Consider the following 16,561-nt stretch of genomic DNA (forward strand, 5'->3'; position numbering starts at 1 on the left):
AAATATCTGATACAATTAAGGAAGTTTCTATTGGTTTTGCTCCAACACTTTTACAACAGTTCATCCTACATCCAACCTGGTCATAGAGGCAGGGAGTCATACTGCACAGAAATTTTTGTCCAACCAGTCCATGCCAAACAAGCTAAACTAGTCCCACCTGCCTGCTCCTATCGCTCCAAACCTTTCCTATTCATGTACTTATCCAAATGTCTTTTAAACATTGTAATTCTACTCACATCTACCACTTCCTGAGGAAGTTCTTTCCACACGCAAACCACCCTCTGTGTAAAACGTTTGCTCCTCATGTCTTTTTAAAATCTCTATCTTTTCACCTTAAAAATATACTTCCCCCTTGTCTTGAAATCTCCCGTCCGAAGGAAAAGACAGATACCATTAACTCCATCTCTACCCCTCATTATCTTATAAACTTATATAACGTCACCTCTCAACCACCTATGCTCCAGTGAAAAATGTCCCAGCCTATCCAGCCTTCCTTTATATCTCAAAATTTCCATAGCCAGCAGCATCCTTGTAAGTCCCTTCAGAATCCTCTTCAGCTTAATAATATCCTTTCTAAAACCGAACTGAACACATTATTCCAGAAGAGGCCTCACCAATGTCCTGTACTTTGCCTTTGCCTCAACATGATTTCCCAGCCCCTTTACTCAAAGGACTGAGCAATGAAGGCAAGTATGCCAAAAGCCTTTTTAGTCACCCTGTTTATATGTGATGCAAAGTTCAAATAATTATGTAGCTGCGCTACTAGGTCTCTCTGTTCTACAACAGTACGCAAGGCCCTACCATTAATTGTATATGCCCAACCCTTGTTTGTTGTACCAAAATGCAATACCTCCCATTTGTCCAGCTTGAATTTGCCATCTGCTTTTTTTTCACCCATTTGATCCCTTCGTAATTGTAGAGAACTTTGTTCACTGTCTACAATTCTGGTGTCATCCGCAAACTTACTAACCATGCCTTCCATATTCACATCCAAATCATTTATATAAATGACAAACAAAAGAGGACACAGAACCAATCCCTGTGGAACACCGCTGGTCACAGGCCTCCAGTCCGAAAAGCAACCATCCACCATTACTCTCTGTCTCCTGCTGATAAGCCAATTATGTATCCAATTGGCAAGCTCACCCTCAAACCCATGTGACCTAACTTTACTAATTAGTCTAGCATGTGGAATCCTGTTGAAGTAAACAACGTTGGCTGCTCTGTCCTCATCAATCTTCTTGGTAACTTCCTCAAAAAACTCAATCAAGTTTGTGAGACACAATTTTCCTTGTACAAAACCATGCTAACCATCCTTAATCAATGTTTTCCTCTCTACATGCCCATAAATCCTATCTGTTTTATAATCACCTCCAACAATTTACCCACAACCAAAGTCAGACTCTCAGGTCTATAATTCCCCGGTTGCTCATTACAATCTTTCTTGAACAAAGTGTGTCAAGAAAAGTTTGACATCTCTTTATATATATTTTTTAAATTATTTATGGAACATGGACATTGCTGACTAGGCCAGCATTTATTGCCCTTGCCTAATTGTCTAGAACATATGGTGTCAACCACGTTGTTGTAGGTTTAGAGCCACCTGTAGGTGAGACCAGCAGATCTCCTTCACGAAACGACATTAGGGAACCAACTGGATTTTTACAATGACCAACTATGATTTAAGTGAAACTGAACTTTCCCTGTCACTATTATATAGCCATTGGTGAGAAAGTAGAGATCAGCAGTGAGGAACGTTTCAACGTCAAGAGCAAATGGTCCCATTTTCCAACCAAGTGTTGGATGGTGAGATGAGACTCTCACAATGGGGTGGCAAAAGACCAATTTGTGTTCATCAATATCCTTACTATCATGTCATCTCACCTCACTGATGTGCAGTTTCCCATTGCCCCAGCCACCAGGTAGTCAATTACTGACACGGATGAGAGACCAGCTCACTACTTGCTCCTTCGTGACTCCATTTTGGACATCAGTCACTAACAACTTAGACTTTGATCCATTAGAAGTGTTCATGTGTACCGCTGATCACCAGGACCTCCAGATGCCCGTTGGCAGTGTAGGGTGCCAACTTCCCTTCTGTCCAACATGTTTTAGAGCAATTGGCAAAGACTATACAAGGCATCTACAAAATGCCAGCTCTTAACAAGGAGCCTGGCTTGGATTGAAAGATGGCACCAATGCCAGGAACTCCGAGAAATCCCAGCAGTGCCCAATACAACCACCTGTGGGGAATGGGAGACTATGATGAGCAGGCCATTGTATGGACAAGGTGCATAGGTAACAAGGGCAGTTTGGGAAGACTGCGCAGTAGGGCTCCATGAAACTCATCGTGACTGACATTTAGCTGATTTCTGGTCAAATCAGCCCACCCTCTAAATCTAGATTTTTGTACATTGAATTTGGTCACCATCAGCAAAGGTAGGTTTTAAACACATATCTCCAGAGCATTTATTTGAATTACGAGACCACCAACATTTCTCAATCCTCTTACTATCTCGTTCTTTCTTCCAAATGGATGATTAGTATTGCAAGACTTACAGCAGCCAATTGTATGGTCAAATTGCTGGAATTCCATGCCTAACAACATCAGGGGAGTTCCTTCATCACACAGGCTGTAGCAGTTCAAGAAGAAGGCCTATCACCACCTCCTTAAAGATAATGAGGAAAGACAACACCCATAGTCTAGAAGCATCCTTATCTGGAACACGTGAAACTGTCCTGTCAAATGGCAATAGTAACCCTTTAACAACTGAGGTAGTCAGTGCTGTTTCCTAGGGGACCTTCCAATGCAAGTCCCATCAGGGCTCAGAACCTTGCAGTTAACACGCAAATTGTTTGACCTTAGAAGATTGCAGAATGTCACCATAACTAAAATACTGAGACCACACTATTTGCTCTGTGAAACTAGATCTGTCGATCTTACACAGGTGAGTCTAGCGTCGGGAGTGTGGTTCTGGAAAAGCACAGCAGGTCAGGCAGCATCCGAGGAGTAGGAGAATCGACGTTTCGGGCAGAAACCCTTCATTGGGAATGACCATCAGGAATCTCATTCCTGATGAAGAACTGATGCCCGAAACGTGGATTCTCCTGCTCCTTGGATGCTGCCTGACTACTGTGCTTTTCCAGCACCTCACTCTCGACTCTGATCTCCAGCATCTACAATCCCCACTTTCTCCCAGTTGAATCTAGCCTGTTTGAGGCTCCTCCTGAGTTCTACTGGGTTCATGAAGTGTTATGTTTAAGAGCATTCCTCACAAAAAGTGGTAAAAATGGACTTTCACTTTGATCATCTGATTTTTACTACCTGGGACTTTTCGCAGAGTGAAATGATTTTAAAAAGAGAAAAACCGTTGAATCAAGATGGCCACAGTGATCACCTGACCCACTGGTTGAGCCATTTCATGAAATCGTCAAGAAAGAAAATCAAGTCTGAACTGAAATGAACTTGTCATCAAAATGGCTGCAACCGGGTCACTCAGGTCTGTATCTCCTGTTTGATTATCACTGGAAATTTCACTTGCTGGGATGAAAAATGCATGTGTACGTTATCCATCTTGAAGAAGAAAACTGAAGCCAGATGGAATGAACCACACTTCAGGCAAAAGCTTTTGGGCAGAGGAGAGAGAAGAAAATTGCTTCCAAACAACAGATTTTGAAGGTCCTTTATTTCCTTGTCTTCTCTTAGCCTATTGAAGCACAATGCCCAGTGAAAAGTGTATCAATAATAAAATATATTCACTAAAAACTCAACAGCATCTATGCATTTCGCTGAGGATACAATTAACCAAATGCCTAATACTTCAAGCCCTCTCGGGGCTTATTAAATTGCATAAAGTTTAAAATTGCTAAACTTTAAACTTGTGTGTGTGTTTGAAATAATGTTTAAATATTTTTCCTCAGAGTTACAAGCCAACCTTGTGATTGGCTTGCTAGTGTTAAACATTTGAACTCTATTTTAATTGAAGAATAATATAGTTCTGTGCTAAAAAAAAGGTGTTTCTTACAGCCAATCAAGAGGTTGAAAAAGAGACACACAAAGTGGAATTTGCCTACATTTAATTTGAAATAGAAAGGAAAGAAATTAGCTTAGCCTCACCGCTGACATTTTGGAAGAACTGGTTATTGTTTTGCCTGGTGCTGTTCCAAAGGATGATAAAGCAGAAATATTTGGGATTATGTTCGGCATGATTTAATTGGACCGAAGGGTCTCTTGCCACTCTGAATGACTCTCTGACTTTGATTCCCTTTGCACCATTTGAGGAGGCATTGGGCACAGGCCAAATTCTTACGCAGAGTCACTGAGAGGAAAATTGAGGAACTCGATTACCAGTGTAGGAGGTATAGGAGGGATGGCCCATTCATCAGTGCCTCAACTCCAAGGTTCTCTCTGCTCAATCATTAAAGAATAAGCTAAGCATTCACCCTGCAAGCCAACAATCAGGTACAATAAGAAGCTGACAAATAATCAAATGGAGATAATGAAATGCACGCTGCTACTAACTCACAAGATCCCCTTTATTTGTATGTGGAGGTCTGCTAGGAATATTACTTGCATTGCACTGTGTTACTAAAGGGCACGGCCAATAATGAAGTTGTAGCTTGCAGCCTGATTTCTTTTAGCAATGATTGATATAAGTTTCAAGTGTGTACCTTCTTCCAAATAGAAACGTCACACTGCAGACTGCCTCTGTATATATAGAGCTATCTATAGAAATGTATATGTGTAGCCAAATTAATGTGTTTAACAGTGCCACAGTGAGTGCTTGATGCTGCTGTCAGACAAAGCAAAATGATACAAGGACATCAAGTGATTCTATTAATGTTAGTGTAATGCTCATTTTCAAATGCCAGGTATTGATAAAATGATCAAACAAGATGAAGCTAAACCAAAATCATAAATGCAATTTGACATCACTCCAGCGATGTGGATAATAATTCAATGACCTGCCAGATTTTAATACTTGCTGGCATTCAGAAATAAAAACGCTTGTTTTTTTTATTCAAAACTCCCTAGCATGTTGGGGGAAAGCAATGTGTGTGGGAGGCAACTCACATTGAAAAATGTTCCCTCTTTCATTGAAGCTGGCACCTTAACAAGGAAGGAGCCTTACTGCTTTCTGTGACTGCAGACATTCATAATGAATGTGCATCCTTTTTCTCCCAGACAGCCTGACAATTACACCAAAGGATAGTCGATGGGTCGGTGCCTGGTGGCTTGGCTTTTTAATAGCTGGGATGATATCCATTCTTGCTGCAATACCAATATTCTTCTTTCCAAAAAGCATGCCGAGAGAGGGAGAAGGGAAGACAAAACACAACAGGTCCCCTAAACGGTCTGGAGAAGGAGACCATAGAATGTCTGACCATCCATCTCAACAGTCATCCACGTTTTCCGCACTGGCAAAAGGCAAGTTGCAGATTATTCGTGGAATAAAACAACAAGATTAAAGACTGGTTCAGATCTTATGCAGCTGATGTCTATTTTTGATGAGATGCGCTGGTGAATTGTTCTAACATTGTAACATTCAATCCCATCGTTGAAGTCAAACACTGTTGTTGCATTCTCCAGAATAATATCAGCGATTATGTTTCGAAAGATCTTACAAGATGCCTTGTGGATGCTTTCCCTTTTTCCCTCCCAACCACCTATGTTGAAGCAAATAGTATGTTAAAACATGCTTCCTAAAGTGTGACAGCTTAAATGTAGATCAATACGCTACATTGCAAGCAATGTGTGTTGCCCACAAATTTTTCTTTAATACATTATAGACAATATTCTCTGCTTAGAAAGATGAAAGATATATATATATAAAAGAAATACCGGCATTGGAAGCAAACCAGAAAAGGTTCACAATTGTGATTCCAGGTACAGAGATACTTCCTTATCAGGAGAGTTTGAGTAGATTGGGCCAATACTCACTGAAGTTTAGAAAAATGAGAGGTGACTTTATTGAAACAAATAAGATCTGAATACATGTGAAGTAATGCACATGGACGTGACAGACAAGGCAAGGGAACATATGATGAACAGTAGGATTTTGGGAAGCATTTGGGATCAGAGAGACCTTGGTATGGATATCCACTGGTTCCTTATGGTAGCTGAACAGCTGGATACAGTGGTTAAGGAGGCATATGAAATACTTGCCTTTATTAGCCAAGACATAGAGTTTAAGAGAAGGCAGACAATGGTATAACATTGATTAGTATTGTGTTCTACATTCCAAGAGGGACATGAGAGCACTGGAGAGGGTGCGAAGATTTACCAGGATGTTGCCTGGACTGGAGTGTTTTCATTATGAAGAGAGATTAGACAGACTGGAGTTGTTTTTTGCTTGGCACAGAGGAGACTGAAGGACGACATCAGTGAGATGTAAAAAATTTCAAGGGATGTAGATAGGATAGACAGAAGAAACGTTTCCCTTTGATAGCGGGATCAATGACCAGGGGCATAGATTTAATATAAGGGCCTTCAGATTTAGAGCAGATGTGAGAATTTTGTTTTGCCCAGAGAAAGGTGGGAATCTGGAACTCACTGCCTGGAAGGATGACATAGGCAGAAGCCTTCAATCCTCAGTATGTTTAAGAGGTCTTTAGATGTATCCTTGTGATGCCAAGGCATACAAGATTATAGGCTATGTGCTGGAAAATGAGATTAAAATATTTAGATTGTTCTTTTTAACGAACTCAGACTCAATTGGTCAAAAGGCCCTTTTGCATGCTGTAGTTCTCAATGGCTCTCTGAGGATGATCAACTCAGCCAAGTTCTAGTTGACTGGCCGAAAAAAAATCTGTTGGGCTGAATAGTCTACTTCTGCCTCTATGTCTTATGGTCTTCGAGACTTACTTCAAAACACAAAAGGATTTTTTTTCCTTGCATAGGAACACAGATTAGAATTGTGCAATATAAAAGGTAAATTAAAGCAAACTTTCCAGTTAAAGTGGTAGTATTCTCTGTCTTACTGCATGCCATTTAAAGTTATCACAGAATTGTTTTACCTGTTAGTTTCCATTATTCACTTCTTCTCCAAAGGAGGAAATGCCCTGTTTGTATGGCACTTGCAAAGCAACAAAATAACCACAGTTTTCAGACTAAAATGTGAAACATGTTTTTGGTCTTCCAGGTTTCTTGCCATCTGTGAAACGCCTGTGTTGCAACCCAATTTATGTATTGCTTCTAATGCAAGGCACCTTACTAATGAACAGCATGATCGGAACATTAACATTCAAACCCAAGTTTATGGAGCAACAATATGGCCAGACAGCATCAAGAGCCAATCTTTTACTGGGTTCGTATTTTGTTTTGATTGATATATACGGAACTGTAACAGCATAGAAGGAGACCATTCAGCCCATCATGTCTGGTAGCAGCTCTCTGAATGATCAATTCACTGAGTGACATTCTGTTCTCTTGTCCCCGTAGCCCAGCCCATTATTCTTTACAAATGGTTGTCTAATTCCCTTTTGAATTGAACTGCCTCCACCACACTCCTGGGCATAAATGATGGCATGATGATGTCAATTGAAGAAATATTCATTTCAAACAAAAAGTTGATCTTTTGAGAGCCTGCTAAGACCGAGTCGTTACATTGCCTTGAGCATCACCCAGGTAGGAAGGTGCTATTTGGATTGGATGGGCAGGCCTGAGGGCTTGACTCCTGTCCCTGGCGTCTCTATGAATCCAGCAAAATCCTCCAGAATTTACTTCAGCAGTGTGTAGGAACCAGGCAACTCCTGTTTCTGGTCTGCAATCCTCACAAGCACATTTTTTTTTTTTAGCTGCTTCCTGCCCAAGTGAAAATCCACCCCCTGCAATTGGATCAGGATTTGGGCACAAGTTGTGTGGGAATTATTTTGTGATAGTACCACTTGAGAATTTAATGGGCCGAAAACGAGACGTCAGAGTGAATAGAGAGAAAGAAAGTGTATTTTACAGTCCTTCTCCTGATGATGTCTCAAAGGGCTTTACAGTCAGCGAAGTGCATTTGACAACATTGTGAACATGGTATCATTTGGACGGCCAGACCCCATAAATATAATGAATAATTTGGTTTCATGATGTTGATTGAGAAATAAATGTTGTCCCAGGTACCAAGGAGATGCCTGTTCTTCTGGAAAACAGCACTTTGAGATTCTTCGAATTTTCTTCAGGTAGCTAATAAGACCTCAGTTTAACACATCATTCAACAAATGGCACCTCTGATAGATTCTTTTCTTAATTCTTTGATGGCAAGGCCAGCATTTCTTGTCCAGCCCTAACTGGCTTTGAACTGAAGGCTTGCTAAGCCATTTCAAAGGGCAGTTAAGAGTCAACCACACTGCTGTGGGTCTGGAGTCACATGTAAATCAGACGGCATAAGGTTGGCTGATTTCCCTCCCGAAAGGGCATTATGAAGCATTTGGGTTGGCTGATGGTTGTATGCCCACCATCACTGAGACAAACTCTTTCAGATCCTTTAATTAATTACTCTAAATCCCACCAAATACTGTGGTGAGATTTGACTCCTTGTCCCCAGCACGTGCACTGTGTTTCAGGATTACCACTCGCGTAGAATTAACGCATCATTTAGATCATCAGCTGGAGTGGTCTTCGAACCTACAACTTACTGATTCCGAGAGTGTTGCTATGCTGGAGTGCTACCATTGAACTGTAACTAACTGTGATCACCCCCGCCTGCTCTCCAATCTGTTCCTCAGTTACGCAAAACTCCCATGTGAGGAGTGGAAACTCTCGATATCATGGCACTTGTCCATTGATGAGTAAAGCCTTATTCACATCCTTTATATAAACCTCCACATCAAACTGTGGGGTATGACTCACAACAGTACAATCAGAGATTTTAAAAAAATTTGCCATTGCTATCATTCAAATTTACCCCAAACTACATAGATTCCACATCAATTTGTTCAGCAATTAATAAAAGGTTGTCCTCCAATATTGAATATTTGGTCAAACATGCATGATGCAAGACGATGTTGTACCTGTACAGTCAAGTGAACCTTTATGACATAAAGTCATACAGCACAGAAACAGACCCTTCAGTCCAACCAGTCCATGCCGAACATAATCCCAAACACAACTCGTCCCACCTGCCTGCTCCTAGCCCATATCCCTCCAAACCTTTCCTATTCATGTAACCATCCAAATGTCTTTTAAATGTTGTAATTGTACCTGAATCCACCACTTCCTCAGGCATGGAAACATTGTTGAGTGCAGCACCTTTTTTTGGAGTTAAGGGAAAAAACATTCTCTGGTAAACTCCCATCTGGGAATAGGGATTGGGCCTGGTTTTAAATTGTTAGTGTATTTGGAACAATCTGATAGGTAAGAATGCTCTCTCAGTCTAGATATTACCCTCACAGATCAAGAATTGAGGGCGGCATGATGGCTCAGTGGTTAGCACTGCTGCCTCACAGCACCAGAGACCCAGGTCCAATTCCACCCTTGGGCAGCTGTCTGAGTGGAGTTTGTGCATTCTCCTCATGTCTGTGTGGGTTTCCTTCCACGGTACAGGATGTGCAGGTTAGGTGGATAGGCTATGCTAAATTGTCCAGGGAGGTGCAGACTAAGTCTTTGTGTGGATCAAGGCAGGGTTACAGGTGTAGGGTAAGGGCTGGGTTGGTTGGGATGCTCTTCAGAGGGTCAATGGGCCGAAAGGCCTGCTTCCCCATTGTAAGGGTCCTGTGTCCTTTGCAGTGTCTCCACTCACTGATAATACAGAGACCATAGATGGATCATTCTCAAAGGTTAGACTCAACTCATTCAAAGCCAAAGAGTATGTGAAGAAAACAGAAGCCATCCTATTGTCAACTAGAGGCCTGCTTGTAGACAGAGAAAATAAGGAGCAGGAGTAAGACATTTGTCCCATTGAGCCTTCAGCATGACCATGGCAGATCCTGCAGCTCAACACCATACTGCTGCAATTTCCCAATACAACTTGGCAACTTTAGCCTGTAGAAATACATCTATACCCTTTTTTAAAAATATATTCAGTGACTTGTCACCCCCAAACTCCTCCACAGCTCTCATTGGAAAAGAATTCCATAGATATTGACATATGGTGTTGTGAGAAATGCCATAAACCTTGAGTGATTGAATATCAAGTGGACTAAGATTCTAACAGTATGCCAGGGCTGTAAGGACTGTGGTCTGAAAAGTAGTGGGAACGCAACTACTGGATGAGTAAACAGAAACATTACTGTTGGAATGGGCATCTCAACAAAAGGGAGCTCAAAGGAATAATGCAGGTGGTAGATCAATTCGGGTCTTAATGTTCACAACACAGAAATTATCAACAGAAACTCATGGATAGTTATAATTAAGCAAATGGCAATACAGAATTAAAGGATCATTAGCGTGCTATCATCCCAGATGAGACAATTAGTGGCTATTAGCTCCTGTACTCATTAACCACTGCAATTACTTCACTTGGTGGAAAATGATCAGCAAGCTAGAGCATTAAAAAACGCTAGGAAACCTCCCCTTCACCCCCCCCCCCAGTTGCTATCTGCTATCCCATCTGAACATCTTAATCACTGACGCTGGGCAGGGGATCAGGCCGTACGAAACCAAACCTCAAGGTAAGCGAAAGCATAACTGTGTGAAAGAAAGTCCGCTGGTTGGAGTAATAAGGTGCTAACTTTGAGCATCTTTGTCCAGGGCTTGTCAATGTTCCTCCCGTGGCGATTGGAATTTTCTGCGGTGGGCTGGTGATGAAGAGATTCAAGATAAATGTGATTGGAGCGGCGAAGTTCTGCATTGGGACAGCTGTTGCTTCATGGATGCTCCTTGTCTTATATTTTACAATGGGCTGTCAGAAGACGCCAGTCGCGGGTTTGACAGCCTCCTATGTCGGGTAAGTATTGTTCCAGGAAAATAATCAAAGCAGTAGCAAAGCAGTTGCAGTGTGTCTGTGTGCACATGTATTTGTACCTCGTGGCTTGTCACATAGATGGGTATCCAAAGCTATCCATTAATGGCGTTATTTATTTATACATATTCATCTTTAACTATGGTGGTGGATCAAGGCAAGGCATCGCTGAGGTTGAACAAAGCAGAAGAATTTTTTTTTTGGCAGCGCAGACTTGATGGGTCGAAGATCCTCTTCTGTACTGTATGATTCTAGGATTCTAGCATGGCACTAAGCTTGCTTTAAGAAAATAAATTAGACGCAGTCTTCATTTATTTATGTGATTACTTACCTCGGCATTCCAAAGCAGCAGAAGCCCCTGTGTCTCCTTGACAAGGTGACACCAGAGTTACCCTACCCAGTGTCTCTCTGCATGTAGCCATCACCTTCCTGTAACTTACACACCGTATCAGTGTCTAACCTGCTCTGTGAAATTGAATAAGAGTGATTGTCCATCATCTCTGGTCTTCACCCTATTCCTCCAATAGAATCATAGCATCCCTATAGTGGAAGCAGACCATTCAGCCCATCAAAACGACACCAATCCTTCGACCAGCATCCCACTCAGATCCACCCCCAAACTTTTCCTGTAACCCTGCATTTCTTATGGCTGGCCCACCTGGCCTGCACATTGCAGGACACTATGGGCAACTTAGCATGGCCAATCCACCTAACCGGCACACCTTTGGACCATGGAAGAACAGCAGAGCAGCCAGAGGAAACCCACGCAACCCACAGAGAATGGGCCAATGCCACATAAATAATTGCCCAAGACTGGAATTGAACCTGAGTCCCTGGCATTGTGAAGCAGCAGTGCTGACCACTGAGCCACAAAGCTACCCTGGTTTGATGTCACTTCAGAAAGGTTGTACACAGTGCAGCATTCTCTGAGTACTGCCCAAGTGTGCAAGGTTCTAGTCCGTGGAAACGGATTTGAATTCAAACCCATGAATCTCTGGCTCATCGGTGACCGGCACTGAGCTGAAGCTGACCTAGATGAAAGCTGTAGATTGTGAGACAAATTAAGAACGGAAGAAGAAAAGTGTCCCACAAGTTTTCAGCACTTGGAAAAAGTGAGTGGTAAGGTGTCTCTGTGATAATCCTGTGGGGATGCAACAAAGAACAAGAAGGTGCAGATGTTAACAGATTAACAGGAGAAAGAGAAGACAGTTGACAGATAACATGAATGGTCTCTTGGCTGGAGATGAAATAAGACAGATTCTGGCACACAGTGGAACAGAGGGGTTGCAGATCCATATGAAGGAAGGATAAGTCTTAAAGTATCTCACACAGGAATGCAATAGAGTTACATGAATATAGTGCTCAGATAAAGGAGCAACAGTGAAGCCCTGGTCAGATTTGTACTTCAGAGTCAAGATTAGAGTGGTGCTGGAAAAGCACAGCTGGTCAGGCAGCGTCTGAGGAGCAGGAAAATCGACGTTTCGGGCAAAAGCCCTTCATCAGAAACTGTGCCAAGGGCTTCCTGATGAAGAGATTTTGCCCAAAATGTTGATTTTCCTGCTCCTCGGATGCTGCCTGACCTGCTGTGCTTTTCCAGCACCACTCTAATCTTGACTCTAATTTCCAGCATCTGCAGTACCCACTTTCGCCACCAGATGTGAACTTCATATGGGTTGAAACGATGGACTTGACTTAATTTCTAAAACTTTATTTGGTATATCAGATTTTATAACTCTTGTGTTGTGGAAATTGTTTTGCAAGTACCTCTTGCATGTGGAATTTTCATTCTTAGTGTATTACTAAGTACTATACATTTTAACTTGTAAAAGAAAGGCAAATGTGGTATTGCTCAGTCCGGTTTAGTGATCAGTCTGGTTTAGTACAGAGATGAAAAGGATTTTGAGAGGCCTTTTGTTTATATGTAAACAGATGAGACTTCAGGCCAAAGTGGTCATATTTTAGAAGTGACCAGTATAATGAAAGGGGAGTGGTCAGCTCTTTAGCTGAGCAGTTTTAGATCAGTCTTAAACTGGTTGGAAGTTCAACAGGAAGCTGTGTGGAAACTCTCTGTCTCTCTCTGTTTCTGCTCTTCAACTTCAACCTGGAAGCATGTGTTCCATTTATACTGGGCTTTAAAGGACGTTTGCATATTGGGACTGCTGTGTATATTCAGAACATCATAATTAAGTCTAGTTGGATAGGGTGAGTTCTGCAGCGGTTCTTTATTCTGTTCTTTGTGTTTCATTGCGTAATTTTGTGAATAAATTTTTGTCTGTCTTAAACTCTAGTCATCAACCTAGCTATCTTACTCCGGGTAATTTTCGCTGTACACTTATCAAAACAAATTGCAAACTTACGGTCTGAGCTGTCTGCTTAAGAATGTTTTGAGTGGTCTGGCTTAGTCCATCACACCTCTTTGTGTGTGCTCCATATGTAATTAGCTTCATTTTCTCTTCAATGTTGCTCCTTTAGGTTTTGTGAAATCATAACATCTCGGCCCACTGCAAACGTTTAGGTATCTCTGCAGGTAGGTGACCAGGGAAGGGTTCCTTCTGTCTAATATGCAGATTAAACCATTCTGCACTTGAATGTCAGTCACATACCAGCTTCATTCTGTTTCGCACTTTGAGAAGTTTGTCTTTTTCAGGGAACCTGGGCAGGCGATTGAGTTGTTCTAAGTTGCCTTCCAAGCAAGATCTCTGCTGGTGATGGTAAACCCATATGCAAAAATATGGCACCTAGTTATAAAATGGCAAAAGAAAAACATAGTTTGTCACTCCACAATTTGTGTTAAGTATTTTGACGGAGCCAATTTTGACATGGAGAGAATATTAGGATTTGAGAGAATGTGATGAGGTTGTAACATGATTTACATTCCATTTGATACCCATTTTTCGAAAAGCTCTATTGTATACTGCAGCCCATTGTTAGATATGATCTCTTCAAAACAGACTGAATAATGTTCTCATTCAATCTACCATGCCTATTGGAAAAGTAGTCGGTGACTCAGAGAATATTGTCGGAGAAAGTGAGGACTGCAGATGCTGGAGATCAGAGCTGAAAATGTGTTGCTGGAAAAGCGCAGCAGGTCAGGCAGCATCCAAGGAACAGGAGAATCGACGTTTCGGGCATGAGCCCTTCTTCAGGAATGAGGAAAGTGTGCCAAGCAGGCTAAGATAAAAGGTAGGGAGGAGGAATTGGGGGAGGGGCGTTGGAAATGCAGTAGGTGGAAGGAGGTTAAGGTGAGGGTGATAAGGTGAGGGTGATAGGCCGGAGTGGAGGTGGGGGGCGGAGAGGTCAGGAAGAAGATTGCAGGTTAGGAAGGTGGTGCTGAGTTCGAGGGTTGGGACTGAGACAAGGTGGGGGGAGGGGAAATGAGGAAACTGGAGAAATCTGAGTTCATGCCTTGTGGTTGGAGGGTTCCTAGGCGGAAGATGAGGCGCTCTTCCTCCAGCTGTCGTGTTGCTATGGTCTGGCGATGGAGGAGTCCAAGGACCTGCATGTCCTTGGTGGAGTGGAAGGGGGAGTTGAAGTGTTGAGCCACGGGGCAGTTGGGTTGGTTGGTCCGGGTGTCCCAGAGGTGTTCTCTGAAACGTTCCGCAAGTATGTGGCCTGTCTCCCCAATATAGAGGAGGCCACATCGGGTGCAGCAGATACAGTAAATGATGTGTGTGGAGGTGCAGGTGAATTTGTGGTGGATATGGAAGGATCCCTTAGGGCCTTGGAGGGAAGCAAGGGGGGGAGGTGTGGGCGCAAGTTTTGCATTTCTTGCGGTTGCAGGGGAAGGTGCCGGGAGTGGAGGTTGGGTTGATGGGGGGTGTGGACCTGACGAGGGAGTCATGGAGGGAGTGGTCTTTTCGGAACGCTGATAGGGGAGGGGAGGGAAATATATCCCTGGTGGTGGGGTCCATTTGGAGGTGGCGGAAATGAAGACGGATGATATGCTGTACATGAAGGTTGGTGGGGTGGTAGGTGAGGACCAGTGGGGTTCTGTCCAGGTGGCGTTTGGAGGGGCGGGGCTCAACGGCAGTGGAGCGGGAAGTGGAGGAGATGCGGTGGAGAGCATCATCGATCACGTCTGGCGGGAAATTGAGGTCCTTGAAGAAGGAGGCCATCTGGGTTGTGCGGTTTTGGAACTGGTCCTCCTGGGAGCAGATGCGGCGGAGACGAAGGAATTGGGAATATGGGATGGCATTTTTACAGGGGGCAGGGTGGGAAGAGGTGTAGTCTAGGTAGCTGTGGGAGTCGGTTGGTTTATAGTAAATGTCCGTGTTGATCCGGTCGCCCGAGATAGAAATGGAGAGGTCTAGGAAGGGGGGGGAGGAGTCTGAGACGGTCCAGGTGAATTTGAGGTCGGGGTGGAAGGTGTTGGTAAAGTGGATGAACTGTTCAACCTCCTCGTGGGAGCACGAGGCAGCGCCGATACAGTCATCGATGTAGCGGAGGAAAAGGTGGGGGGTGGTGCCAGTGTAGCTGCGGAAGATGGACTGTTCCACATATCCTACGAAGAGGCAGGCATAGATGGGGCCCATGCAGGTGCCCATGGCTACTCCTTTGGTTTGGAGGAAGTGGGAGGATTGGAAAGAGAAGTTGTTCCGAGTGAGGACCAGTTCAGTCAGTCGAAGGAGGGTGTCAGTGGAAGGGTACTAGTTGGTATGGCAAGAAAGGAAGAAGCGGAGTGCTTTGAGTCCTTCGTGATGGGGGATGGAGGTGTACAGGGACTGGATGTCTATGGTGAAGATAAGGCATTGGGGACCGGGGAATCGAAAATCATGGAGGAGGTGGAGGGCGTGGGTGGTGTCCCGAACGTAGGTGGGGAGTTCTTGGACTAAGGGGGACAGGACCATGTCGAGGTATGTGGAGATGAGTTCAGTGGGGCAGGAGCAGGTTGAGACAATGGGTCAGCTGGGGCAGTCAGGTTTGTGGAATTTGGGCAGGAGGTAGAAACGGGCGATGCGGGGTTGTGGGACTATGAGGTTGGAGGCGGTGGATGGGAGATCCCCTGAGGTGATGAGGTTATGGATGGTCTGGGAGATGATGGTTTGGTGGTGGGAGGTGGGGTCATGGTCAAGGGGGCAGTAGGAGGAGGTGCCCGCGAGCTGGAGTTTAGCCTCAGCGGTGTAAAGGTCGGTGCGCCAAACTACTACCGTGCCTCCCTGGTCTGCCGGTTTGATAGTAAGGTTGGGGTTGGAACAGAGGGAGTGGAGGGCTGCACGTTCCGAGGGTGAGAGGTTGGAGTGGGTGAGAGGGGTGGACAGGTTGAGGTGGTTAGTGTCGCGGCAGCAGTTGGCTATGAAGAGATCGAGGACAGATAAGAGGCCTGCACAGGGTGTCCAGATGGATGGGGTGTGTTGGAGGTGGGAGAAAGGGTCGTCAGAGGGTGGGCGAGAATCCTGGTTGAAGAAGTAGGCGCAGAGGCGAAGGCGGCGGAAGAATTGTTCGATGTTTCGCTGCGTGTTGAACTTATTAATCCGAGAGCGTAGGGGAATGAAGGTGAGGCCTCTGCCGAGGACTGATCTTTCATCCTCAGAGAGGGGTAGTTATAGAGGGATGGTGAAAACACGACAGGGCTGGCAGCTAGGGCCTGTTTTGGGGCTGGAGCTGGGAGTGGGGGCGGGGTTAGGTGTGGGGGCGGAGATCAGGGTGGGGGGGCGGGGTTAGGCTTGGTGACG

The 16,561-nt window shown here is 44.0% G+C and overlaps 1 protein-coding gene across 1 annotated transcript in view; it reads left to right on the forward strand.

Annotated features, from left to right (window-relative positions):
- The window catches only part of LOC122561599 (solute carrier organic anion transporter family member 1C1-like), a 51,206-nt gene that overhangs the window by 13,124 nt on the left and 21,521 nt on the right, over positions 1–16,561 (forward strand). Inside the window, exons 8-10 of the mRNA XM_043713451.2 lie at positions 5,186–5,428; positions 7,143–7,307; positions 10,679–10,874. Of these exons, the coding sequence (XP_043569386.2) occupies positions 5,186–5,428; positions 7,143–7,307; positions 10,679–10,874 (604 nt within the window). The remainder of the gene's footprint in view (positions 1–5,185; positions 5,429–7,142; positions 7,308–10,678; positions 10,875–16,561) is intronic.

Source organism: Chiloscyllium plagiosum, unplaced genomic scaffold (assembly GCF_037043375.1).
Source record: "Chiloscyllium plagiosum isolate Xiang-an unplaced genomic scaffold, Cpla_swu_hap1 HiC_scaffold_23, whole genome shotgun sequence".
Lineage (NCBI taxonomy): Eukaryota > Metazoa > Chordata > Chondrichthyes > Orectolobiformes > Hemiscylliidae > Chiloscyllium > Chiloscyllium plagiosum.